General features: G+C 49.7%; 1 protein-coding gene across 4 annotated transcripts; it reads left to right on the top strand.

Moving 5' to 3' along the window:
- The first annotated feature begins 420 nt into the window (after positions 1-420).
- Positions 421-27,206, top strand: SLC31A1 (solute carrier family 31 member 1). Of its 4 annotated transcripts, none has more exons than XM_027687493.1 (5): positions 421-471; positions 19,581-19,739; positions 21,906-21,978; positions 22,353-22,521; positions 23,131-27,206. In XM_027687493.1, the coding sequence occupies exons 2-5, from the start codon at positions 19,626-19,628 to the stop codon at positions 23,330-23,332; spliced, it is 558 nt and encodes a 185-aa protein (XP_027543294.1). In that variant the 5' UTR covers positions 421-471; positions 19,581-19,625; the 3' UTR covers positions 23,333-27,206. The 4 variants fall into 4 exon arrangements, with proteins under 4 accessions (XP_027543294.1, XP_027543292.1, XP_027543293.1 ...); XM_027687491.1 differs by lacking the exon at positions 421-471 and adding an exon at positions 662-794; XM_027687492.1 differs by lacking the exon at positions 421-471 and adding an exon at positions 6,920-7,054.
- Positions 27,207-27,343: the final 137 nt, after the last annotated feature.

The raw sequence follows: 27,343 nt of genomic DNA, 5'->3' as shown, positions 1-27,343 counted from the left end.
GCCTGGGGACGCGTCACAGGAGGCGGGGCTTAAGGGGAAGGGGAAAGTGGGCAGGGCTTAAAAAGGGCGCCTTGGAGGAGCGGGACTGACCGGGGCGAGGAGGGGGCGGGGCTTGGTAGGAAGGGGCGTGGCTTAGTAGGGAAGGAGGGTGCTTATCGGGGCGGGGCTTATCGGACCCACTGATGGGCGGATGGAGCTGAGCGGTTACGTCATGGGGGCGGGGCTTAGCTGGCAAGCCGGAGGGGACGGAGCTTTCCGAACACGTGGCTTGACAGACACATGGGGAGGGCGGGACTTAGCGAGACCCCTTGAGGGGCGGGGCTTAGCGGCACGTAACGGGGCGGGGCTTAGCGGAACCGGGGGCGCGCCTTGGGGAGGCGGAGTCGACCCCTCGGAGGGTGGGGCTTGTGCGGGGGCGGGGCTTGTGTCGGGGGCGGAGCGGAGGCGCCGCGGGCTCGTGGCGGTCTCGCGGTGAGTGACGTGTGGGACCGGGGGGTCTCGTGCTCCCCCCCACCCAGCGTGAGGGTCCCCGCGCCCCCCCCCCCCCCCTCATGCCCTCAGAGCGGGGGACGCGGGACATTCGGGGGCACTGGGAGGGGCCTGAGGGGACGGGGGTGCGGGGAGACCCCGGTGGGGTGCGGGAGAGGCCCCCGGGCCGGCTCCACGGTTCCCGAGGTGACGGCCGGGCCGGGCCGCCCTTGCCGTGAGGGAGCCGTGACCCTCATGAAAGGGCCCTCATGGCTCTTTGGTGGCTCTGCCGGGGCCCTGCGGTCCGCGGGACGCTCGAGGGGAAGGTCGGGGACACCACATTCGGTTCTCCTGCCTCTGCTTTACCCAGGGCCATCAACAACACAGTGTCCTTAAATCTGTGTACTTTCTTGGGTGTATAAACACCTGAGATGCCCCTCGTTAAGCTGTTTTCCAGCTTGACCTCCTACCTTGGGAAATATGCCTGTTTGTGGGTTTGGTTTGATTTGTGTCGGTTTTTTTCCTGTGTTTGGTTTTGGTTTTTTTGGTGTTTCCCCTCCCCCTTGAAAAACTGGTATTTCTTCCTCCTTTCTGAGACCCACTGAGCTGGAAATGGTGTCGAAATGCAGAGGAACTGAAGGCAAGGGAGGTCAAAACGGCGGTGAGGGGTGAATAACTTCCTGGCCTTGGATATTTACTGGCACTGGTTGGAAATTTGTACTAATAGTTGCTTACAGGATGTTTGAGTCTGAGCAGGAAGGTGCTAGGTCTGTTGTAGTGCTGTGTTTGCAGTAATTTGGGGGTTTATTGCAGTGGGAATAAATAAATACGGCACGATTGGGATATCAGTGATTTCACTTCTAAGGGGAGAAGGTGAGGGGGAGTATTAAGTAGCATTTGTGTTGCAGAATGTGTGATTAGTTTAGAATGAAACCTGGAAGGGCTAAAAATCTTGTTTCTGTTAAAAAAAGACATAAAATCAACACAGACACACAACAGTTGTACAATAATGTGGTGGGGAGCAGATTTTACCAACCTTCATAGGGCAGGTAGGCATGAACTTCCAATAGATGCAGTCCCTGTGTTCCTTTGATGAAGAGACAGTTTGTTGCTTTGGCTCCTGTATTTCTGTCAAGTTGGTTGTCAAGATAGATTTTTTTAAACAGTGGATGTGGCCAAGTCCCGGTGTGGCACTGGAATTCAGGGGTTGTAGGTACAGGTTTCACAAAGTATCCTGAGCTGGAAGGGATCCACAAGGACCATCCAGTCCAGCTCCTGGCCCTGCACAGACACCCCAACAATCCTACCCTGTCCCTCAGAGCCTTGTCCAAACCCTCCTGAAGCTCTGGCAGCCTTGGTGCTGTGCCCACTGCCCTGGGGAGCCTGGTCAGTGCCCAACCACCCTCTGGGGGAAGAACCTTTCCCTGAGATCCAACCTGACCCTGCCCTGGCACAGCTCCAGCCGTTCCCTGGGCCCTGTCACTGCTCACACAGAGCAGAGATGGTGCTGCCCCTTGTGAAGAAGCTGCAAACCCCAATGAGTCTCCCCTCAGTCTCTCTCCAGGCTGAACAAACCAACTGATCCTCCTATGGCCCTTCTAGACCCCTCACCATCTTCATAGCCCACTGTTGCACCTGTATATGTGTCCTTTTTTTTTTTTCCTGGGGTTCAGCACTGCCCAGTTTCAGTGCCAGTGCAGAGGGGAGGAGGCTGTAGCAGCACGTTCTGCAGCACTCAGCAAACATCACCTCCAACCCTCTCTTAGCCACTTGTCCTTTTTTAATTTAAGCTTTCTTCAGTCCTCACCTTTGAGTTTGCAGTGGGCTCGTGGCTCCACACAGTTCCCAGGCACAGACCAACAGTTCCTGTTTGTGCCTGAATCCCAAGCTCCAGAGTGCTTAATAGTCCTGCTATTTTGTGCACAGGTGGATGAAAAGCTCCTCACAAGTGTTTATTAAGTTGACTTTCAACCCGTTTGATCTTAACTTGCCTCTGCTTGAGCCTGAGGTCAGCAAAGCTTTTGCAGAGTTTTTCATGAGGAACAATATGTGATCTTAGTGTTCAGCTTGATGATCCCAGATCATGTAATTTATGGTGTAATGTTTCCCGAGGCTTTCATCAGCCTTTGGACTCTGTGGTGCTTTTTTCCCATCCTTCATTAAAAATGGGGCACTGGGAATAATGTGTAAATGTTGCTGTTTAAATGCAGGTCGATTTTATAACTGGGGCTTTGTTGGTGAAGCTGTCGCTGCTCTGCTGTACAATGCCAAATTAAAGTGATGCTTTTTGCTACAAACACAAACATTTTGGCTTCTTCTACTCCCTCCCCCACCAAAGAAAAAAGTATTGAAAATACTAAAGCTGGCAGGACTTTCAGGATCCCACACAACTTCGTGTTGAGAATGAGAAGTTTTGTACAGCTCTTCCCTACTGAGATTTGCTGCTTGCTTTTCATTTCATATCAGATTTCTAATCTACAGCAGCTTGTTAACTAGGCTGGGAATTAGAATAATTTCTGCCAGCAGAGAGGAGGAATTAAATCAAGTTAAGTCACTTTTGCATGTTTGCATTTTTATTTTAAAGGTATCATCCCTGCCACTGACTCAGACTTGTGGTACAAGGACAAGGCTTGTGGGGTTTTTTGTTTTTAGAAGAGAGGTTTGGGAGGATTTTTCTCTCCTTTATCCCTTTGCAGTGTAACTTTAAGTTTTGCATTAGTGAGACACTCTTTCCCTGAACAAAAGCTTAATGCCTGACAAGGGAGGGGTTGAGAATATTCTTTTCTAGTTTTATATTACAATTAGAGACAAGCTCTCCCATGTTCACAGGGTGAGTTTTGAGCAGGGTCTTGGGGAGTTTCCTTTCACTGGTTTGTTTTCCAAGCAGACATTAAGGCCAAGAAAAGACAGAACTTTTTGTTCTTTGAACTCAAATGTAGTATTTTCTCCTTTGCTATTTGGTTTATTTGCTGTGAAGACCCCTCTGTCCAAGAGGAAGCTGCTCTGCAGACCTGCCTCCTCCTCCCTGGGCTGAAGGTCACCTCAAAGTTGTCAGGAGCCTGCAGCACAATTCTGTGGAGTTGAGTTGAAGCACTTTGCCAGCATGAACTTCTCCAGGAGTCTGCCAGGAAATCACTGGGAGTCCTGGCAGGTTTTTTTAAAGGGGAGGATGAAAAAGACTCAATCTAGTTTATGTTGTTTTCCTCAGGGAAATCCAATCTTAGTTAATCTACTCCATTGCCTTTTGTTTCAATCTAATTTTCTGGAAATGTTCCCACTTAGGTCCCAGGGGATATGGGACCAATGATTTTTTCATTAACCTTTTTTTTTTTTTATCTGAAAGCTGGAATCTGCTAATGCAGAGAATAATGGGACTAGTTACTGTAAACAAATTAAACTCCTATTTGCTGCACTTTCTAGAGTCTTTCATTTGTTGGTCCTGGAAGTAGACTTTCCTGGTTTAGAAGCCAATCTAGGAGTGGGAGGCTGTGATGAAATACCTCTGTTTTGTCCTTCTTTCTTTGTTTCTACAGTTTTTGATGTCATCTTCCCAGTATCTTTTCTTCTCTGTGTCACCAGTTTGTGTCTGCAAGGGTCCAGTTGGTTTCCAGTGGCACTTGAACAATTGTGATTGCAGCCAGAACTTTTTGCTCCTTCCCTCTCCTTATATATGATATTAGAAAATCCCACAATTGTTGTATCTCAGGTGTAAAACTCATTTATTATCTGTTTAAAAAGTTGTACAAGAATATAATCTAATATATCATCTAATATTTATCTAAATTAATACAGCAGACCATGGTAGCTCTGGAGCAAAGGTCAGAATGCTGTAAGTGTTTGAGCATCTCTGTTCTCACTGGTTGCTCAGCAATTCCTGGTACCAAGCCTGAGAAACTGGGAGCAAACTGGGAACATAATCCAGGTGTTCTGGCATGGAACTCACAACGAGTGCCCCAAGCTCTCCTGAGACTGCATGGGAGCCACTCCACTTTCACAAACCTCCTCTGCCCACACACGCTCATTAGTTATCATGGATTCAATCTCATTCCTCTAATGAAGGTACATCAGCTTGGAATATGAGCTTTGGGATATATTTAGCTGATCTTTTGGCTAAACTGGGTAAGAGAAACCCTGACAGGCTTGACTCTTTTTCTTCTCTAAGCACCTACTGCATATCTGTTGGGGGAAAGAGTGTCTGTGGTAAATACACTTTCAGGCTTTATTTCATATTAGAGATAATTGAATTTGCCTTGGCTTTGTTGGGTTAAGAAGTGCTTTGAGGCCACCTCCAAGGTGCAGTGTGTTTCCTGAGCTAATGCTGTGAGCTGATGGGCTGGCCTGCTCCTGGGAGCTTGGAAAAGCAGCTGTTTGGAAGGCATATGGCTCCAGCCTCCTCAGGGAGATGCTCTCTGTGACCCAACCTGCTCCTTGTCTGATTTCCTTCAATGGTGCCTGTGCTCTGGGTGGGGGAATGGGAGCAGCTCCTGGCTGGGTTCCTCCATGTGGAGCCAGGGATCCCAGTATGATCCTCTCAGGCACATGGTGTGACTCTTGGGGATGGTCCTGTGCAGGGCTAAGGGTCGGGCTCCGTGATCCGTGTGGGTCCCTTCCAACTCAGCATATTCTGGGATTCTGTGAACACTTCCTGCTCCAAGGTGTTGTATTAAAGAGGCCCAGCAGCTCATTGTCACAGCTTGCCTGCATTTTCAACCTTGCCTGTTTTACTTGGGAAGGAGAAAGAGCAGGAAATGTGGAGCAGACTGAAAGCTGTGCTCCCAGCAGCCAGGCCATCCCAGGTCACTGTCCCCCATCCCTCGGGAAGTGGGATGTGCATCCCACAGCGCTGCTGTCATGTGGCTCCGTGGGAGGGCAGTGAGTACCCTGTGCCTTTCCAGTGGGTAAATCAACCCTTGGACATCAAAGTGATAAGGGAAGTGGAAGCACAAGCTCCTGAGGAACACACCCAGCCTTGGGATTCCATGGAAGTGAAACAACTCAGTGTTGGGCAGGTTTTCTCAGCTGCCTTTTTTATGGTTCCCCTGTTTATCTGAGCTCCTGGTCTGATGGTTTTGACAAGACACTGAGTCAGGATCCCTGGGTTCTCTGCCAGGAGAGGTTTATACAAATCAAGTTACCATTGGCTTTGGTGCCCTTCATTAACTTGAGATAAGACATTATCTCATGAGGACGTGCTGAACTTAAATGTGTAAGGTGATGTGAGGTGAGACTGACATATGGAGGAGTGTGTTACAGGTGCTGTCAGACTGAAACCTGAACAACTGAAAAGAAAGATAGTTCTGCAACTTAACAGCTGCCCTCACGTTCCTTCTGCAGTCTTGGCTGTTCTTGTAAAGCCATTTTGTGCTGCTCTTTCCACACAGCAGTGTCTGCAGGATGACCTGCTGTGGGGAAGGTAAAGCCTAATACGCTTTATTGTGACTATTTTGCTTCTTTGGTAAGACCCAGTATTTAAAAAACCCTTTTGGCAGCAACATAACTTCCCTTAATTTTCTGAATTCCTCCAGTGAAACCCTCCAGGACATCCCTGCTTGTCAGTTGATCCCTGTCTGTGGAACTCTTGCTTTTAATCTCCTTTGAAACCACAGCCCCTCCCACGAGGCCCCTTGTGCTGCAGGCACAGCTCAGCTGTTCTTGCACTTTTTCTCCTTTGTCACATTTTTTTTCCACAGGAATTGTTCGCTCCAGCCTTCCAAGCAGAGAGGTTGCAGAGCTGGATACCCCGACAGCATTTGTCTTGTACACAGTGATGAAGAATGTCTGCCCAGTTTATGATCTATCTGCCCTACTATCTTTTTATCACTCCCCAAAGCTCCTAAAAACTGGCCAATGGCTTTGAAAATGTCACATTTCTTCATTATGGGGTGGATAAAATCATAGAATCCCAGACTGGTTTGGGTTGGAAGGGACCTTAAAGCTCATCCAGTCCCATCCCCTGCCATGGGCAGGGACACCTTCCACTAGCCCAGGTTGCTCCAAGCCCCGTCCAACCTGGCCTTGGACACTTCCAGGGATGGGGCAGCCACAGCTTCTCTGGGCAACCTGTGCCAGGGCCTCCCCACCCTCATACAGAACAATTTCTTCCTAATATCTGATCTACACCTGCTCTCTCTCTGTTTGAAGACTAAATACTTCAATACTAATACTAAAATAAGCTAAGCTTGCCTTGTTACAATATCCAAAGGCAAGCAAACCACTAATTTATCTGGCAGAGAAATTAATGTTAGAAATGTCTTTTAGTGAATGTCTTGGAAAGTAATCACTGCAACACATTTAACCTGGTCAGGGTGTTCTAAAATCTCTCTGCATTTTTGCAAAGATCTTGTGAGGGAGGCTCAGGAGTTGCTTCTGCTGTTCCATGGATTTCTGTGTGAGCCTCCCAGTGCTTGTTCTGGTCCCAGCCCAATCTGGGCAGGAGTTAATGATTAGCCTTTGATACAGATAAGGATGATTGTGCTTGTCAGCATTATCTGAGGGTTGAGAAACTTTGCTCCATCTCAGACTCGTAGCCTGCCTGGAAAAGACTGTTCTCCGGGAGTCAGTAGATGGAAAACCTGTCTCTGGAATAGTAAGTACTCAGCATTTTTTAGCTCTGAATCATTTCTGCTTTGGATTAGCAGCTCTGTGGCAGCCCAGGGGTTTGTAAGCTCGATGGAGAAGGCAGCATTCATTCGAAGTTTTTTCCCCCAGAGTGGGTTTTTGTCACCTGTAAGAAAATTGCTGATGGCTCTTTGTTCCAGCTTTCCATGCCCTAGAGGTGGTCCTGGCAGAAGAGTGTCCAAAGACAAGCTCCTTCCCAGAGAGTGGCTTGATTTGATTGCTCCTTTCCTCTTTTTGATATCACAGATCTTCTGCCTTGGAGATTGAGTTTTCAATGGTTCAATATTCAGTAATATTTTCAGTAATTCAGTTGCATTTCCAAAAGGAGAATGTGGAGCTGCTCTGTTCCATGGACTGGGGCTATGAATTTGTGCTCCCTTACAAGTATTTGTGTTACTACCTGGAAGCTATTTATATGTCACTGTTCCATCCTCCTGCTCCTTGCCAGGATCACGGGGCAAGAGCAGAAAGGTGCCTCTGGCGATGTTTAGTTTGGTCTTAACCATCTGCCAAAACAGAGATCAACTTCCTGGGCTTAATTAAAAACACAGTGGAATGAATTTTGCTGCTGGTGGTCCCAGTTCTACCTTGCATTTTTGCCCAGAAACAGCTTCGGGCTTCTCAAAACAAGTGTTTGGAAGCACAAAAAGAATTTGCTTCTTGGCTGTGGTAAGTTTTGTGTTGAGGGACAGAATCACAGAATCAACCAGGTTGGAAAAGACTCCTGAGATCATCGAGTCCAACCTTTGACCCAACCCCACCTTGTCACCCAGACCATGGCACTGATGCCACATCCAGCCTCTGTTTAAACACCCCCAGGGAGGGGGACTCCACCCCCTCCCTGGGCAGCCCATTCATGGATGGTGATGGAAAATGAACTTAAAGGCATCCACTTCTCCTGTGCAAGCAGAGAGAGTTTAAATATTTTTGTGAAAGTCAGCCTTGTGAACTCTTAGGTCTTTAGTCAAAGGCTGCATCCAAAAGGTGACCCTGGCATGCTGGAAATCCCAGTGTATTCCCATATAACGTGGCATCAACCTGGCACAGGCTGGAACGTGACAGCTCCAGGGGAGGGGAATGGCTCAGTGGCCACCTTAAAAAGCTGTGTCTGCACATGGACACCTTCTAAGGAGCAATTAGAGACAAACAACTACTTACATATGAAAGGAAAGCAGTGAAATGTGCTCCTGGGATTGTTAACCAAGGAAGCTTTCCCAGGTGGTGGGAGGGAATGAGTGTGTGGCTGAACTGGACACAGGAAAACGTGTGTGAATTGCTTCAACCAGAGTGTCTCATGTCACACGTGTGGAATGGTTTCCCAAAAATTAACAAGGAGTTCTGGGGGGGTGGTTTTCTTCTTGTCCAGGTTCTCAAAACATCTCAAAGCCAGCTCAGAACTTGAGCAAGTGTTGCCTTTTCTGGGCTAAGTCTGGTTCTGATGTTGGAAAGCAGCCAGAGAGGGAAAATGAGCTGTGTGAAAATGGGCAAGTAGGGTAAAATCTGGGAATCTGTGAGTCTGCTGAATCACCTGTTGCTGGATGTTGGGCTCCCTTTTATGAAGCCTGTAATAAACCACTTTATTACCCTCAGCATTAGTTTTATCTGCATGAGACAAAGGTATTTGTGCTGTTGGAAGATAACATCAGTAATGCTACACCTGTATTAAAGGCCAGCACTTCAAGGGCACATTGAGTCATTTTGGCCACTGAAGAAACTTGGGCTTGCTGACTTGGGAATGCACTTGTTGACTCTGGGTTTCATTTTGTGTCTGCTGAGATGATTTTACAGTTTTACAGGGCTTAGGGCCAGAAAGCACCTTATAAAATCAATCTGGGCAGAGCTGTTTACACTGTGTAGCCTGGTGTGTGACCTTCCCCCTTCAGCAAACCACAGAGCAGTGGTTTATCAGGAATTAGCTTGCAAGTTCCCTGTCTCACATCTTGACATATCTATCGTTCCTGATGGATGAAATGCTTCTCCATGTGGCCACTGAATGCTCACAAACAATAATCCACGTCCTTACCCTCTGGACAGACCCTTTTTGTGGGAGACAGGCTGCTCCTTTTCATCCAAATCAGTGATGCAGGAGTTGGACCTACGGGGATCTGGATCTGAATTAGTGAGCACAATGAAGAAATTTGTATGCAAAAGGTAGTTTTTTTCATTTTAAGGTATAAATTTTCCCTTCATTCAAAAAAAGTCTGTTGTAGGTTAGAAGGTGTTCTTGATTAGGGCATATAGAATAGGAAGTGAAATTCTTCACCAGGCCTGGGTTTTCTAAGGAAGCAGAAGTTGTCTAATCTTGCAGGATACAGTTCCAAATATTAATTCTTTTTTTTTTTAGATTCTAAAATTTTTGAAGAGTATCACAAGGCTCAGGACTCCTTCCCTCTTGTTCTGAGCCTGCCCTGAGGCAGCAGGGTGGTTTCAGCTCTCTGGCCACGTGGATCACATCCCCCTGGTCACCATTCCCGGGTCTGGTTGTGTAACATCTGTGCACAAACCACCACAGACCATAAGGAAATGTCTGTTTATTCAGGAGTTGTGTAATCTTGGAAATATGGGTCACATGGCCCTGCTTTTCTGTCTCCTCTTCCTGCTGCTGTCCTGCATCTCCTCCCTGCTCAGGATCCCCAGTTGTCCTCAGCTCCCAGGTGAGTGCTGAGGGGTTTTTAGCGGGAGGTTCCTGGGTGATTCCTGACTGAACACCACACGTGGAAAGCGGGCTGGCTGCACCCACCCATTCCTCTCACACCTCTGGGATTTGAGCCATCCTGCCTTATCTCTGCTTCTTCCCTTCCTGGGTGGGGGGAGGGAGGGCCCTTCAGGCTGGATCCTGGGGATTTTGTGGCGTGGATATGTCACTGTGCTCCTGTGGCATGTCCTGGGTGCTGTGAGGAAGGGAGTTGAAGCTCTGGTGGCGTGGCCAGTCTGCAGAGCTGGGCTGATCCTGACCTCTGACATGCCCGGGGAGTGCTGAAGGGATCCTCTGGAGATGCCTCCTGGGAATGGACTTTGATGGAAGCTTGTCAGCACTAGCTCTGAATTCATGCTGATGTTGGCTATAAGGAAGTTTGGTGTCTGCCATGCTTTGGCAGGAGCCTTCTAGCCTGGATGTTTCATAAAGAAATTGTAACGTGGCCTCCTGTGTCAGTTTTGGCATCTCTGAAGCCCTGCTCTTGTCTCCAGGTGGATGCCTGAGTCAGCTTTGGTGCTGCACCTCCTCTGCTTTGGGAGCTGTGGGAATGGCAGCCACTCCTCAGGTCTGGCATGTCCTGAGGTGCCTCAACTCTGCCACTTTCCAGAAACTTCTCTGTGCGCCAGAAAGGGGGATGGCTGCCTCATGCACCTGGACTGAAAGGACAACAAAAAACAGCACAGGGAAAATAGAGGATCCAAAAGGCTGCTGGTGCAAGGAGGAAGTGAGAACAGGGTAGGAAATACTGTCCATGTACAGAATGGAAGAAATTGTGCCCCTGGGAGGCCTGAGCAAGACAAGTCACTCCTGAGGGCAGGAATCAGGGGCCTTGTGCAGAACAGATCTGCTCTGGCTTTGGCCCCCAGTGCCACAGGGGTGTGTCCTTGCTGTGTGTGCCCAGTGAGAAGAGCTGGCTGGAGCTGGGGGCTGCTCTCCTGGAGCTGGAGCAGGAACGTAGAAAAGGAGGAAGTTTTGTGCCACTCAGAGGTGAGCAGGCAAACTCTGACCTGTGGAAGAGATGCCAATCACCTTCTAATTGGGCACCACTGGAGTTCTGTCTGCTGATGGAGCATCTGCCCTGTATGGACACCGTGTTTATTGGTTTTGGTAGCAGTAAAAACAACCCCTTGTGTCTGACATGTCTGTTCCTGGCCCTCTGCTTCTGGTCAGCGGGGGGGCGGCTCCGGGCCAGGCGAGCTCGGCTTTGTTCCCCAGGCTGCACTTTGGATTTGCTCAGCTTATTATAGTCCCTGGCTGGGCTTGTCAAAGACAGCCAAGGGTGGAATGTGTTCAGATCCTTTGAAAGTGTCCCACTGGGGACTTCAGGTTCATTTGGGCTCGCGCATGTTGAAAGTACTCGTGTTTTGTCAGGATGGGAGCAGGTTATTGCTGAACACTTCAGTCCATGGCATTCTTGACATCTGGTTCTCCAAAACGATTTTGCTGTGTCCTGCCTGGTTGTCCTTTGTGTGGATAAGAGTCCTTTGTGTGGATAAGTGTCCTCAGCCTCAGGGCAGCCTTCAGCATCTGTCACCCAAAAATACCTCCCTTGAGCCAGGCTTTGTGGCAGATGTGTGCCTGGCAACATCTGCCAAACCCTGTTTTGCAAGTGTGTACCCTGTGTCGTTCACAGGAGCTGCCAGACCCAATCCCAGCAGCATTCCTGCTGTCATGCCCTTCCTGCTGTTCTGCATTGGCAGGGCAAGGACTGTGTTGCATTTGCAGTGGCATGAGAATGATCCAGTCACATGTGCCCACTGCTGTGCTCTGAGCCCCAGAGCCTGTGGGGCACTCACATCCTGCAGGGGGTGGGAAGAAGCAGCTTGTGCTGCTGTGTTGAAGGGATGGTGTGGGTGTCCCTGGCCTGCCAGGAGCGGGGCAACCTGGAGAGATGTGCAGGTGGTGACCCCGAGATTTGGCCCCACAGCTGGAGCCATGGGTTGGTCTGTAGATTGCAGTTCTTCCAAAGGAAAACGTAATCTCTGGTCTGTGTGGGAATGTAGTCAGGGTTCTTTAGTGGATGAGGGGAGTTTCTACCCCTGCATTGCTGACCTGGGATTTGTGAGGGAGAGGGACAACCCAGGGTATGACAGATTGGCTCTGTCACCCCTTGCTGAAGTGGAAGTGGCCTGAGCTGTGCTGCTGAGGGTGAGAGGTGGGCAGCACAAGGCTGCTGTGGGTTGGAATAGGTTAGAAGAGGAATAGGATAGGACAAGTTGGAAGGGACCTTCAAGAATTATCTAGTCTAACTGCCAGGTCTAACTGCTTGATGGAGTTGGGGACCCTTTGTGAGACAGTAGAGGATCACACTTGGATCTCAGTGCAAAGCTTGAATGTGGGCTGGATCAGACTTCTCCAGCAGCAATGAGGCTACAGCCAGGAAAGGCTGGCAAGGACCCCTCAGTTTTCCATGCTTCCCAGGAGTTCCTTCTCTCATTGCTGTTGCATCTCCTGCAGTCCCAGTGTGGCTGAGGGCAACGCTGGACTGCACAGGAGGCTGTTTGCTGCCCAGCCTGACCAACTCCCCAGTATTTTTGCCACCTGTACACATCTCCTGCCAGCATTTCTCAGCCTTTCCTCTGATGTTATCAGGCTTAGAGACCAAAGTTTGCTGCTCTGCAGGACTGTTTTCAGCTGCCTTTCACTCCACTGGGCCCATTAGTGAGACATGGTGTGTACTGCACCTAATGAAGTTCAGTGCATTGTCCTGTAAAGAACAGCCTGTCCTGGATTATTTTTCTTTTTTTGTTCAAAGATTTAGAGGTTTCCTGAGGAGTCTGCAGAAGCTGGGAGATTAGGAATGACCGTCCCCTTTTAAGGAAGCAGATCAAGCAGGGCCTCTAACAGAAGGTGACCAGACAAGTTTGCTATGAAAATAAACTCCATCAAAGGGACATTATTGTAGCCACGCTGAGAGGAAGAGCTCTGGCCCCTCCTCAAGTAATGGGATGGTGCTAAGTGAGTGTGACCAGCTTTGCCTTGGCTGTGCAGCTCAGGGATGCTTTGGTTCAAAGCAAGGGACGGGACCTCAAGGGTTGAACATACACTGATATTTCATCAACTTCTTTTAATCTTCATTTTAATTAAAAGTTGATTAATGTATGTAACTGCATCAGGGTGCCAAATAATGTGCAGCTCCAGGAAGGTTGTGTGAGCCACCATCCCAACTGGAATCCATAGTCTGGGACTGGACCATTGTTAGGGGTTTTTGCCATGTCCGTGGGTGCTGTGTGATGGTTCCATGTGGAGGGTGCAGCCTGTCCCTTAGGGACACAGCAGCCCTACAGGGAGAGGGACAAACGTGTATTGGGACAAGAGTGGAATGTGGGAAAGAAACACAAGGATTTGATAAGAATAAAACAAGCAAACAGTGGCATCTGGGAGCCCAGAAGGATGGAGGTTTGCAGCTCAGAGAGGAGTGAGAAAGCAGCAAAACAACTCCCCTTGGCTGAGCTCTCTTGGGATCCTCACAAAACCCTGCAGCCCCCCTGAGTCCCCAGGCACTGAGGAGGAGCATGTCTGTGGGGAGTGGGATTACTGACCCCAGCCCTGTGCTCTGGCAGTGCTGCAGAGAACCTGAGCTCAACTCTGGCTGGATGCTTCACCCCCAGACCTCCCTGTGTGGGTGACACATGGTCTGTCTTAGCCTGGGCAAATACCATCAGTCGTGGACAGTGGAGTGGTGTTGGTGTGCCACGTTCTCAGTCATCCAGGACTGTGCTGTAGTGGTTCCAGCTGGGGTCCTCAGTGGAGGTGATGGCAGAGGAGCAGATCTCCTGTGTGATCCTCCTCCTCCCCTCATGAACTGTGGGCAGCCCCGTGTGTCATTTTTGAGAGCCCATTGCTCCACCTGGCTCGTGCATTCCAGCTGCCCAAGAGCTGAGCTCCGTGTGCTCCCAGCTTGGCTGCCTCTCCCTGCTGATGTCCCTGCTCACTGATTCCACCTTGGCATGTCCCAGCCTGCCCCTTTCAAAGATGAACACAAGATGTTGTCTGCAGCCCTGCTGAGCTCTTATTGTGCCCATCATTCTCCACTCCCTGCACTTCACTCCTCCAGAGTTCCTGTCATCCTCCTCCAGAAGCTCCTGAAACCCATTAGGGTGAATAGCTCAGCTGTATCCTTCCCACTACAGGTGGAGAGGGAGAATGTGCCCTCTGTGACACAGAGTTTTCCTGCTTGGCTCTGCTAATCTGGCCTGAATTGATTTTCAGGCTTCCATGGTCAAGGACAAAGCCCAGGAAATCCGAACTGCAGCCTGACAGCCTGAGCCTCAGCATGTCCTGGAGCTCTGCTCCCAGGCCATGCCCTTCTCTTTATCTCTCTTTATCCAAACCCCTTCTGGTGTGTTGAGCTTTTAGGAAGCCTTAAACTCCTGGGAAAGGCTTTAGGTTGTGTCTCTGAGGTGGTGAGGCAGTACCAGAGCAAGCCCCAGTTCTGCTGTGACCTTACAGACATTCTTCCAATTCTTAAAATAGCACTGAGAGCTCCTTCTTCAGGAGTTGTGCAAGGGAAGAACAGAGGTGTGCAATTAGGGCTGCTGGGCACGGCACAGTCCCTCCCTGTGTCTGGGTGCCAGCCTGGGGTTGCTGAAGCTGCCTGGGAGAGTTCCAAGGGGAATTTGGACACTGGAGAACAGCAGTGTGTGTCTGTAACATGTTCTGCTACGTTGCTGAAGGATGTAATACTTGTTCCCTGTATCTACGAAGTGTGTCTATACAGTCTGTGTAGTTTGGCCCTGGGTGCTCCTAAAGCATGAACAGGCACAATTGGTCTGTCCCTCAGCTGTGCCTTTAAGCAGCTCCGGAGATCCTGGAGGACTCCCAAGTCCACCCCTTTGGAAAGGAAGTGGTTAAAGTGGTGGGGTTTGCCAGGAACCTGAATAAACTCAAAGCAGTGCTTAGGTCTCCTGATGAGTGGCCCCAGCACTGAGAGGAGCCCGGGGCAGAGCTGGTGAACAGAGCTGCAGTGTCTGCAGGCGCTGCTTCCCTCCCACTCTATTTACAGCCCTGCTACAGAAATAAAGGCTTTGGGCTGGGACCACGAGCTGGGAGCCAGGGGAGCTCAGACAGCCTGTAAGTAGAGCACTGGGGACTCTTGGTTGCCTTTTCCTTTGCTCCTGTGCTTTATCTGCAGCATTCCTTTGTGTCACACGGCACTGAGCCATGGGTGGTGTGCAGGCAGGAGAGCTTTGCCTTTCCAACTTGCTGTTTTTAATCTTTTTCCCTCTGCTTTCTCTTGGAAACTTTCATTTTAATTCTTAGCAGATATTACCAGGTCTTTCTCACATCTTCAGGAGAACAGAGGGACTTTCTGACCCTGTTCTTGCTCCCAGAAGTGTTGATGGGGTAGGAATCACTCCCTCTGTGCTGAGGGGAGTCGGGAGGGTTCCGTGTCCTGTTGCCAGGGCTGGTGGGCTTGTGCCACTGTGTGCTGGCCACTGCAGCACCACCCTCTCTGTGGGACAAATAACTGGTGTAAAGCACACTGGGGAGGTGGTTTTTAAGGCTCTGGTCCTTTTGGGCAGAGCCAGTGGGATTAGTTTTATTGCTCTTGTTTTCAGAACTGGCATGGGAAGGACGAGGCACTGTCCTGAAGGGAAGAGTTGCTGCTGTAATGGGCGTTGATTTAGGGCTCTGTTGTTAATCCTGTTACACTTCTGATTTGGAAAGGGGCTTCATTCCCTTTGGATGTGACTTTAGGAAGCTTTGTTTGCACCCTGTGTTTCAGACCAAGCTGACTTCTAAAGTACCTTCTGGGAGCTTGGCAGGTCCTTCCCATAGCCTGTCCTGTTTCTGCATGTCCAGGTGTAACTTCCTTGGGTATTTGCCGCAGGGAAAACTCTGTTTTGCTGGGAAGTTGCAGGATTCTGGATGAACACGGCAGAAGCAGGAGATTGGGAAGCTGTGGTGGAGGTTATGTGGGATGGTAGTGATGTTGTGGCTGAGACCTGCTTGAGAAAACTGCTCTGGGTTTGGCAAATCACCAGCTCCAGCTCATTTACCTGCCCTGTACCTGGCATATCCTACCTGTCCTCCCCTTCCCTGTGCCCTGGGGTTGTAACTGTGGCTTCCTTGTATGTGTGAGATGTGGCAGCACTGGTTAAGTGTTGGTGGAGGGTGAAAGCAAGTCCTGGTGCTGACAGTTTGCTGTTGTCAGATCCTGCTCCTGCTGCACTTCTCCCTGAACCAGCCCGGTCTGCAGAGCTGCCAAGGGGGCACTGCAGGGGTGGGACAGAAGCTGTGTGAGCAGAGCCTGCCTGAGCTCAGTCCTGCTCCAGGGTAATGGCTGAAAGGAAGACAAGTCCTGTGTGTAGCTCCAAGTCTTGCTGTTTTCCTTAAAAATCTGAGGGGTTGTGAAATGGAGGCTGTGGCTCCTCTGACCTGGGGTAGCAGCACTGAGAGGGAGAGAAATGAGCCTTGGAGAGAATTTCCTCATTCCTCTCTCCTGTTCCACCCTGTTTGTTTTCTTAGGCAGTAGGTTACTGTGGAGTACAAAACATCATTGTGTGTGTGTGTGACCCTTGTGACAGGTGAACCACGGGGTCTGTGCCCTTCAGGTGTGCAGATCCTCTGGAATACCTGAGCCTGATGCAGCCACAGGCTGTGGCAGATCCTCTCTCCAGGGCATGCTCAGGGATCCACCCCAATGCCTCTTCCTCCCTGTGCAAACATATGGAACAGCAGCCAGGGATCAAGTCACCCATTCAGACAGAAATACCTGCTGAAGGGCTGGGTCTGTACAAGGCTAAACCTATTTAAAGAATTTACAGTAATAGAACCTTGTGTGGGTTTTTTTTTTTCCCTTCAGGTGTGGAGTCAGCTTTGTTAAAACCAGCACCTGCTTCAGCCCCACATCTGTCAGCTCGTCTCTTAGGAGCCTGTGCAAACCAAATAGAGATTTGCAGCTTGAAATGTTACACACCCATTAACCTGTTGCTGCCCTGGATATTGTTTTTACTCCAAGACACAGGTAGAGAACTCAGAGACTGATTGTCCCCTGGAACTGATTTATTTTTAACCAGACATTTATCCATGTGTTGGTTGCCTTCAGCGACACTAAACACAGCTGAAGTGGCTCAGGCAAGGTTATTTCCTCTTACACCACTTAATAACCCATCTTTTAGGATCTCATAAAATGTCCTTCAGTGCTGGGTCACTGCAGCAGGGGCTGGGTTTGGTGTTGGATACTGGGGGAGCAGAGTGGGAAGGAGCTGCCCAGGTGAGGGTCAAACTCTTTGTGACCTGTACCAAGACCTGCCCAGCCACAGGCAGCCCCTCCTGAATACCTGAACTTGTTCTTTGTTCCTACAAAGCAAATATCCCAAGAACATCTGCTATTTCTCCCTTTCTGCAGACAAATGATGATTAGCAAGAAGGAAAATAGTGAGAAGCTGGACACAACCCAGCCATTAAGGCAGTTTTTCATCTGGGGAGCAGCCAAGGCTTCTGTAGAGTGCCCTGGAACCTGTGGAGTTTGGCAGGAGTGTGGAGTCCTAAACTGGATAAGGAACCATTGGACAGTAGTCACTAGTGAGGATGTTGTATCCAAAGCAAAAGCAGTGGGTCAGTCAAGGGAGAGGAAATGAGGGAGGAGACACAGGGGCAGCTCTGATCTCTGCTCTTGGGAGCAGTGAGCCCAGGGAATGCCTAAAGCTGTGTCAGGGAGGGTCAGGTTGGATCTCAGGAAAAGGTTCTTCCCCCAGAGGGTGGTTGGCACTGACCAGGCTCCCCAGGGCAGTGGGCACAGCACCAAGGCTGCCAGAGCTCCAGGAGGGTTTGGACAAGGCTCTGAGGGACAGGGTGGGATTGTTGGGGTGTCTGTGCAGGGCCAGGAGCTGGACTGGATGATCCCTGTGGGTCCCTCCAGCTCAGGATATTCCATAGTTCTCTGATTCTGTGAGATTTTGGCCGGGGAGGGGGGAAGTTCTTACGTTATGTTCTTCCTCTCGCGGCACAATCACCTTTGATCCCGGGGGGTGAAGCACTTGGGCTGTTCTTCCTTCCCTGATGCAAAAGACAATTTGAAGTTTGTGTGTCTTGGCAGAGGGTTCCTTTCCCAAGGGTTTGTATTTTGGGACTGCAGTTCTAGAGCCTGGACCTTTCAGCTCTGGAACAGGATGATGTTCAGAGCTGTGCCATGTGGAAATCACACTGTTCATTCCACAGGTATCCCCTGGTAATGCTTTTCTGTGTCAGCTGAGCTGCTGCTTCCATTGGTCTCTCTCTTTTTTTACTCCCTGTGGACATTTTTCTGGTCTCAATATTTAAGCACAAATAGGGGTGAAGTGAGCTAAAAAATCTTAGCAGAAATACTGGCAGGGAATTCATTCTGCTTTACCCAGTGGCATTACTTCTATTACAGGTAACTTTCCAGGGGATTATTTTGAACTGTCTAATGCAATAAGGGATGGGCTACAAACCTCAGCTGCAGAGATACAGAACATACCTGAGCTGTGTGTTCCTGGTGTTGCTTACAGGTGCTTACCTGCAGTATTTCATTTCAGTGTATTCATTCTCTCTCATGAGTTCATCCCCAGCACTGCTGACTTAGTTTCCTTATCTTCCCCAAATCTTTAATTTCTCTCACTGTTCTCTTTAATTTAACTCTAAAGCCTGTTGGGATCCCCAAGTCTCTGTCACAAGCTGAACCAGCTCCACCACAGCTGGGGTTTTATTTGCTATCTTCGGTTTAGAAAGCTCTTCTAGGGTTTTATTTCCTTTCTCCAATCTCAGTACGGCCATCCCTACCTGTTCAAACACCATGTTGCCTTTTGGCTTAAAAATCTGAAAAATTGCACTTGTAAACTCTCCTGATGATTTGTCTGGAAGGAAGGATGTCTCCTCTCTTTTTTTTTTTTTAATTTTGGTTTGATAGAGTGTCTGTTCTTTGGTTTTTATTCCACTTGGTTTAACTTTAGTACTGGACTAGAGTGGGTGGGTACAGAGTATTCCAGGCAGGGTCCAATATGACAGATCCTGTCCTTCCAGGACTGCCTGGTATTCCCAGGTTGTTTTCTCTCTTGTTGCTGTTTCTACCTGGTGATTTCCATTTCCCACCAGGAATTGTCCAGGTCCCAGCCCAGGCAGTGCAGGAGTCACGTCCAATGTCCAACCACGGAGGGGGTTTTTATTTTTAACGTGGTGTGTCCAGACATCCCTGATTTGTGGTAACCAGATTAGGGATTTGGACTGGCAGCCTTCTGAGTGTTTCTCTCACTGTGTTAATGTGATTAGAGGGGAGATGTGGCAATGTAAAGCTGATGGAAATGAAATTGGATTGCCTGTGGCTGCTGCAGACCTTTGCCTGGCAGTAGGTCCTGTACCCCCTAACACAATTGCTGGGTTAAACACGTCCCCAGTAAAATGCATAACTGTCAATTAAGAGAAATCTCGTAATCTGATCCTTTAGTATATGCAATTTAAAGTGGGGGCTTAGATATTTTTGCCTCTGGCATGACTGCAATTGAGAAGAGACTTTGTTTTTTACCTCTTACAGATAAGAAATGTTACTTCATAGTGAGCCCTTGTGTCCATGTGCCACCTCAACCAGATTAACTCCCTTTCTGGCAGGAGTGTGGAGGATGGGGCAGCAATAGGATGATGTAAAGCGCAGGGAGACACACCTCCTTTAAATTGTCCTGCTCTGTGCTCCCTGTTGTCAGAGCAGGACCATGAGGATGCTCCAGGAGTTTTCCAGAGGCAGAAGATCTCAGTGGCTCAGGGTATTTTCTCTTGGAGTAGCAGTAGAGAAACCGCATTTTTTTTAGCGAAGTTCTTTTTTTTGTTTGTTTTCCAGGGTCCCTCTTTTCTATGTGCCTTTCTGAACCTCCCTGCCACGGAGATGTCTCACGACCACCACGGGAACAGCTCCATGTTGCCAGCCACTCATCCTCCTGAGCATCTCCACTCCACAGCCCCCTCGGGACACGGCCATGGATCTGACATGATGGCAATGGTGAGTGGCAGAGTCAGCATTAACCAGAGAGCTTCTCCTTGTCTGTGCTTCAGGGTAACTTGTCATCTTAAAGACTGTGCTCTTGAGAACTGGAGATTAAACTGAGCTTTGGAAGGCAGGAATCCACCCAGGTAAAACCCAGACCCCACTGTGACTCTTCTGGGGTGAGGCACGAGGGGACGTGAAACATGAAATGGATTTCAGGGCTGGAGATCCTTTGGCAAAATGGTCTTTTCTTGCAAAAACCTTTCCAGCAGCCAGGCTGGGGTGTGCTCTGCAGCCAGCTAAAGGCAGGAGTGCAGAGTGAGCATTTTCCTGCCAGGAGCAGATGGATGGAGCTCTCCAGGCTGTCAGTGGCAGTGAGAAACCAGGCAGCACAGCAGGGTGAGGGGCTGTGACCTGCACCCACCAGCTCTGTGCCCTTTCCCTCCCTTTGGGGAGCAAAGTGCTGCCAGGGCTCTTTCCCATGTTGGCACTGAGGTCCTGGATCCCGCTGCTCCAGCTGACTTTGATTCCAACAGGTCCAGACTTGTGCATTCTGGCACCACTGGGGCTTTGTGGAGATCCTGCCCAGGGTTTCCATGGAAATGGCCCTAGGATCTGTGTTGTGTGTAACCAGTCCTAGGAACTCTGTCAGCTTTTTCTCCCTTTTCTAAATACTTTTGGAGTGAGTTTGAGATTATTAGAACATGTCTGTTTAGGATTAAATTTCAAAAGGAGGAGAGAGAGTGTGCATTTCCCTTTCACATGAGAGTGTTCTCAGGAGGATGTTTTACAAACCTTCAGTTGGAGTTTGCCAGCTCTGTGCCAAGGAGGGAATCAAGAATTGCTGTGCTTATATTGCAACCAGTATCACAAGAAGAAAGGACTAGAACAGCCTCCCCTCAGTGAGCCTGGCCCAGGTGGAACTCAGCGTCCAGAGTCCTTGTAAAGCTCTTCCTGTAATCCCACACCTTAGTATTGGCATCCTCTGGGCCATTATTTTCCATATAAATGTCATTTCTTTACAAATGTCAGGTGTTCAGTGGATAGTTACGAGACCCTGCCTTGCCCTGCAGCTGAAAACTGTGAGTAATTACACGAGGTTTTGAATGAATATGGCACATAAATCTGTCAGGAAAGGCAGTGCATAGGCACAGCATCTTATTTAACAGGCTGAGCACAGTTAAGGTGTGTTTTCCCATTCCTCAGTGGCTCCAAGTAACAGGCTCTGGTTCAGCTGCAGTTCTTTGGTTTGTGTGGTTTTTGTTTTAAATGTAAAAACGTTAAATTCATTGGAGAGATGAAAGTGCTCTCTGAAAGCTGTTCCACAGTGATTTCTGCTCTGGGGGTAATGAATGTCTGCTGATCCTCACGGATGCTGAGATGAGTCATTAATTCTGAGCTTCAGCAAATAACCTTAATTAAGGAGGGTTCAAACAGCAGTTCCTCTTGCGTGGTCCGTACTTTCCATGTGAAAACAGGGTGTGCAGCTGTGGCCAGGACATGCCAAACTGCCTTGTACCTGCATGGGAAGTTTATGTCACCTCCAGCTGGGCAGGGGGTCACTGATATCTCCCCTTCCCACACCACTCACTGTGCAGCCTCAGGAGCCCTTCTTATCTCCCAGGGGAAGTTGTGGTCCTGCTTTACATCTGATACACCCTGTGGTACCTGTGTTTAGGCCTCTGTTTCCCATGGGATATTAGAAGTTCCATAGGAAAGCAGTTCTGCTGGCACAGGGACCAGAGGACTCAGCTGTACAACCCTCCCCTGTGTGAGCTCAAAGGAGGTCACAGTGGGGAAAGTGCCCTGTACCCAACCCTGAGAGGATGAGGAGGAAAGGATGAGCTCCATGGAGACATCCCCAATCCCTGATACTTCTGATGCTGAGGAGAAAAGGAGCTCCAAAAGCAAGAGAAGGCACCAAGAGAAGGTACCTGTAACAGGTACCGTGGAGGGACAGTCCCTTTTGCCCAGGGCTGCTCACTGGAACCTGGAGCATCATCCCTTTGTGTGTGCTACACTTATTACTGGAGATTCACTACCCTTTCTTCATGTCTCTGTGGTGACCAGCTGAACTGATCTGAGCTCCTGTTGTGGTACAAACCCTGCTGCTGACTCCTCTGAGCTCCATCTGGGATGAGCTGCTCAGGCTCACCTTGGTGTTCTTTGTGTTTTGGGCAGGCCATGACTTTCCACTTCAGCTATGAGAATGTGCCATTGCTGTTTTCTGGACTTACAATCAATTCTCCTGGAGGTTAGTAACACTGTCTTGTCCAGTCCAAACAAAATGTTTGCAACTGGTGTTTAAGGATTAATGTTTCAGGAATTGTTATTTATGCCAAAAATACAGAGATACGCTGTGTTGAGTCTGGTTTAAATGGCATCTGTGGGGTGAAAGGGAGATGTTTATATAATTCAAGAATTGGGTCTTATTAGCAAAAGTGATTGCTGGTTTCACTTCCTGGGTGAAATCCCAGTTAGTGTGTGGATGGAATTCCCATTTCCCACCTGTGCATGCACACGGTGCCCGGCCGGGGCCTGCACAGCTCAGTGCGGTTGTTCAGCCACCCAGTGACTCTTGTGACAGGTTTTGTTGCACAGGGACAATGATGTTTCCTCTCTTGTCAGAGATGGCTGGTGCTTTTGTGGCTGTCTTCTTCCTGGCCATGTTTTATGAAGGCCTTAAGATTGCCCGGGAGTGTCTGCTCCGGAAATCCCAAGTGAGCATCCGCTACAACTCCATGCCAGTGCCAGGCCCCAACGGCACCATCCTGATGGAGACACACAAAACTGTTGGGTAAGGGTTTCACTGCATTCTAAAGCAAATCCCTTCAGGTGGAACTGGGACAGAAGGAACTTGATGCAGACAGTGCTGAGTGTATTGACTCCAGGCTGGGACACTGGTGGGCACTGGAGGACACTGGGCTTGGCCAACCTCGAGGATGGGGCACAAAAGGAGGAAAGGAGCAGCAAGGAGCCAGATGAGCTTGGGGTTTTTGTGATGAACACATCTGGAGAGTTCCCAGGAACAGAGTTTGGGTGTTACAGGCAGTGATCCTGACAGGAAATACTTAGAACTTCTGTTGACAGGTAGTCAAAGCTACTGTGCAGAACAGGAGCCCTTCTGCTTATCGAATGGGGGTAAAATAAGCTTGACAAAGTCTGTTTCTCATTAAAAGTTGTGTCCTCCCAGCAACTTCCATGCTTGCTTTGCCAGCAGGCAGCTCTGTGGGGCAAACCCCAGCTCCAGGTTCATGCAGGAGTCCCTGTCCAGGCTGTTGTGACCTTCTCTGCCATCCCATGCCCTCCTTGCTGCCCTGGCAGCCTCAGAGCTGAGCTTTCTTTGGGGATGGGCATTTCCCAGCTGTCTCCTGTTTGCTGACTGTATTTGGGTTTGTGTTCCCAGGCAGCAGATGCTGAGCTTCCCCCACCTCCTGCAGACTGTGCTGCACATCATCCAGGTGGTGGTCAGCTACTTCCTCATGCTGATCTTCATGACCTACAACGGGTACCTCTGCATTGCCGTGGCAGCGGGAGCTGGCACCGGGTACTTCTTCTTCAGCTGGAAAAAGGCAGTTGTGGTGGATATCACAGAGCACTGCCATTAACACTGGGTGCTGCCCAGAGGCCTCTCCACCCCCCTGCTCCCTGGAAGTGCAGCCATCCCAAGGACTGGATCATTCCTGAGCTGCAAGAGAATCATGATAAAGAACAACCCACCACAGGTTCCTGGCTGGGGTGCAGGGATGTGAGGAGCTGGGCTGTGCTGCTCCCCCTGACTCCCCAGAGTCCCTGGCAGCCATTCTTGGCCAGGATTTGCTTTGTTCTTAGATTATGCTGTGATTGAGATTAGTTGGCTGACAGAAACGTAGAAATTATTCTTTTAAAAAAGAAAACAAAACCGTTTTATTTTTGAATTGTAAACGCTCATCAGTGAAGGTTTGATGAACAGCAGGAAAAGCTCAAAGTTGCCCATAGAGCCCTATGTGTGTGAATGGCTGTTTTAATTTGGTTTTTTTCAATGTGTACATAATGCCAGGGGAGGGATCACCCTGGCATTGTGGCTTTTGGGGCCAATGACACCTTCTGCTGCAGAAGGACTCAGCCTCTGAGGAAGATTTGGTGCTGCACATCAGACACTCAGGTGTGTCCTGGCAAGGGAGGACTTTGACCCGAGGATGTGACCCATGTGCTCCAGGGAGTGGATGAACCTGCCCTCCAGGCCCACCAGAGGATGATGAGTGTTGTCAATCTAATGTATCCAGCAGCTTTACTCAGCCTCCAGGGAGAACACTGGAGTTTGGCTGCCTTCCCTTCCCAATCATGGAAACACACGGAGCAGACACAGGACAAGTTGTGTATTTACAGGGCAAAAAATTCTAAATAAACCATTGAACCTGCAGGTACTTCGTGTGGAACTGCACCAGGATGGATCCAGAGCTAGACTTTGGGGTTACTAAAACTAGTTCTGTAAATGAGGCCAGAGCTGAATAATGATTTCGTGACACTAAAGTTAAAATGGCTGGAGAGGGAATTCCTGGATGGAGCCGAAGGGGTTAAACAACCACGTTGCTGTAAAGGAGAGATTTGGGGAAGAGGAGAAGGGAAACACAGGACTACAGCAGCTTTCAGTCTCTTCTCAGGTGAAGTTTGGAGCAGCTTGGGCTGGTTAAAAAGTATTCCTGAGCCAGATGACTCCTCTTAGTCCCAACAATCCCACTGTGCCCATGCTGGGGCTGCAGAGCTCTCTGCACATCTCACAGGCAGGACAAGCTCTGAGAGGGGCAGAACCAGCCCAGGGCAGGCTTTGGGGATCCTGGGGAGCAGCTGTGGTTCAGCACTTGGATATTAAGCTGCTGGTTGGTGTAGGGAATGTGGTGCAAAGCTGGAGTCTTCACTCTCCACAGGATGCCCAGTTTGTGCCTGTAACTGGCTGAAAGGGAAGACATTTGGAATTTGAGAAGGGCACTGAGAACAGGCACCACTTTCAGAGCAGGACTGGTGTCTGGGGTGTACCTTGAGAACAGGGAATCCCTCTGGGATGACACAGGAGCATTTTTTCCTCTGGAGATGCTGCTGGTGACTGTTGGCAGCAGCTGTGTGAGGAAAGGGGATCCTTGGAATGGCTTTTTAGCCCAGCAGCCTTTCAGGGCAGGGCCATCCCTGCTCCTGGGGGCTCCATGGTGCTGCTGCTGCTCCCTGAGCACCCTCTCCACCTTTTGAGAAGGAAATCCATTACTGCTGCTGCCAGCACTGGAATTGCACCTCCTAAACTCAGCCCTGCTGGGTTGATGTCAGATGTTTATTTGGACATCCTGTTTTCTCTGGACAGTGCAAATAGAGAATAAAAGGAGCTGAGTTAAAAGCAGGTTTAGGTTCCTGGTTTCTGGGTGAAAGAGGCAAAGTTATTTTCATGGAAAAGTTCTGGCCACCTCCTGGTGAGAGACAGGAAAAACGTTTCCCCAGTCTGGTCTTTGAAGGGAGTTATGTCTCTGACAGGCTGCAAACCCACTGGTGCCCTCTGCTCCTGTCACAGGGAAGTCTCTGCTGTGCCCTCCAAGCAATCGTGGCTCTCCATGGGACTGGAAAACTGCCCCTTCCCATCCCTGGGATTGCTGAGAGCAATGTTTGGCAGAGAAAACCGACTATCCCTTCCCAACCCTGGGAGAGCTCAGAGGAAATCCTGGTGTTTGTCAGGGAAAACTGGAGCTGCTAAATGCTGGAGATGTGGGTGATGATGTGGAAGGTTTGCACTGCGGAGCTCGACCCCTGAAGGAGCTCAGAGCCAATGATTCCAGCACTGTTCCCATCGGTTTCTCCAGAAGGAGCTGGAGTTGGTGCCGTTACAGGAGGGCTGAGCACAGGGAATAGTCAGGAGTGGCTTTGTGTGGTGACAGTAATTACTTCATATACCTCTTGCTGTGTCTTTCTTTGAACCACAACCTGCTTGGCCTGACCCTGCTGTCACCTTTCACCACCTTTCCGTGTATCCAAGTGACCAGACTTGAATTCTCTGATTGATCAGAGGTGGACGACTTGGAGATAAGGCTGTGGCTCTTACAGTGTAAATTTGGTTCTTGTTTGCTTCTCTGCCTCGTTCTACATGTAGCACCTGTGCCCTTGGAATTGTTTCCCCCTGGATGAGAACCTCTGCCTTCAAGGGCTCCTCTCCTGCCCCTGCTCACACCAGAGAGGACACAGCTTTGTCTGCTCTGACATCACCCCCAAACATGCTACATGTGTGTTGACACAGGAATTGCATGTCCTCAGTCTCCTAACCATGAGAGCCCTCACCTCCCTGTTACCAGGACACCTTTAAATTCAGGCAGCACAGAGGCTGAATTTAAATTTTTAGCTTGGGAGCCTTACAGGGCAAAGCCATCCCTGCTCCTGGGATGCTCCAGCTCCCCGGGGCTGCTGCTGCTGCCTCAGCACAGAGCCCACCCTCAGCACCCTCTTGGGAAGGAAATCCATGACTGCTGCTGCCAGCACTGGAATTGCACCTCCTAAAGGCAGCCCTCCTGGGTTGATGCCAGCTATATTTATTTGGACATCCTGTTTTCTCTGGGCAGTGCAAATAGAGCTTAAAATGAGCTGAGTTAACAGCTTTTTGTGCCTAAAGAGCTAAAAAAAAGAAATCTCCTTTTTTCCAGTATGACAGGGAAGTGCCACTGGCCTCAGTGACAGTGCTCCCCTGGGCAGGAGTCTCCCAGGTGGCTGGCAGGTGCTCCAGCTGCCTCCCACAGCCTGTCTGGAGCACTGGGAGCCTGGGATACCCTGGGAAGGTGTGGAGGGAAGTGGCTGTGTCCTCCCTGCTCCTGGGCTCACTGCCCAAGGCACAGCTGGGGAAGGGACGTGCCCCGTCCATGTGTCCCTGCCTGCTTGGGCTGTGCTTTCCTTAGTTCAGGGTGACAATCCAGAGGAGCCACCTCCCTGTGTCCCAACCTCCCCCTTCCCACCAGATCCCACTGGCCGTGTGTTGCCAGCCCTGTGCTTTGGCAGAGCCTGAGCCAAGCCTGCCCTCCCTGTGGGTGGGATCTGCTCTGGGGCAGCCCCAGCCCCTCTGCTGCCCGAATTTAAGGTTGTCCTGTAACACGGGGAGCTGAGGGCTCTAATGGCTGTAAGACGTGAGGACAGTAAATTCCTGTTGACACACATGTATCATCTTGGGCTGTGATGCCCTGTGCCTGTTGTGTCCCTGATGTTTGGTCTCCACACGCTGTGCCTCTGGATTATCATCCTGGAGGGAGCACAGAGTATCCAGCTGTGTCCCTCAGCTGGCTTTTGTTGTTTTCCTTTCAGTGCCTTTTGAGTTTGTCTGGAGCCAGTCCCACCAAACCCAGCAGGATTTCTAGTTTTGTTTACAGTGGACTGTGATTTTTGGTTTTGCTCTTGCTCTTTGTGGAGGTAACTCGTCTGATGTTACTGTGAATATCAAGAATTCCCTGTATATAATTAACCAATAAACTAGATTGCATTTTACTGTGCTGGGGGTGTGTTTTGGAGACAATCCTCAGTGCCCCCCTCAGAGGGAGCAGCAGGGCCCAGTGTCCCTGTTCAGGGGGTGGGAATGAGGAGCAGAGTCCTCTGGGCCTGAGCAATTCACCCTGGAGCTGCTG

Source organism: Neopelma chrysocephalum, unplaced genomic scaffold (genome assembly GCF_003984885.1).
Source record: "Neopelma chrysocephalum unplaced genomic scaffold, ASM398488v2 Primary Assembly neopelma1_74, whole genome shotgun sequence".
Lineage (NCBI taxonomy): Eukaryota > Metazoa > Chordata > Aves > Passeriformes > Pipridae > Neopelma > Neopelma chrysocephalum.
This window is presented reverse-complemented; position numbering and strand designations above follow the sequence as displayed.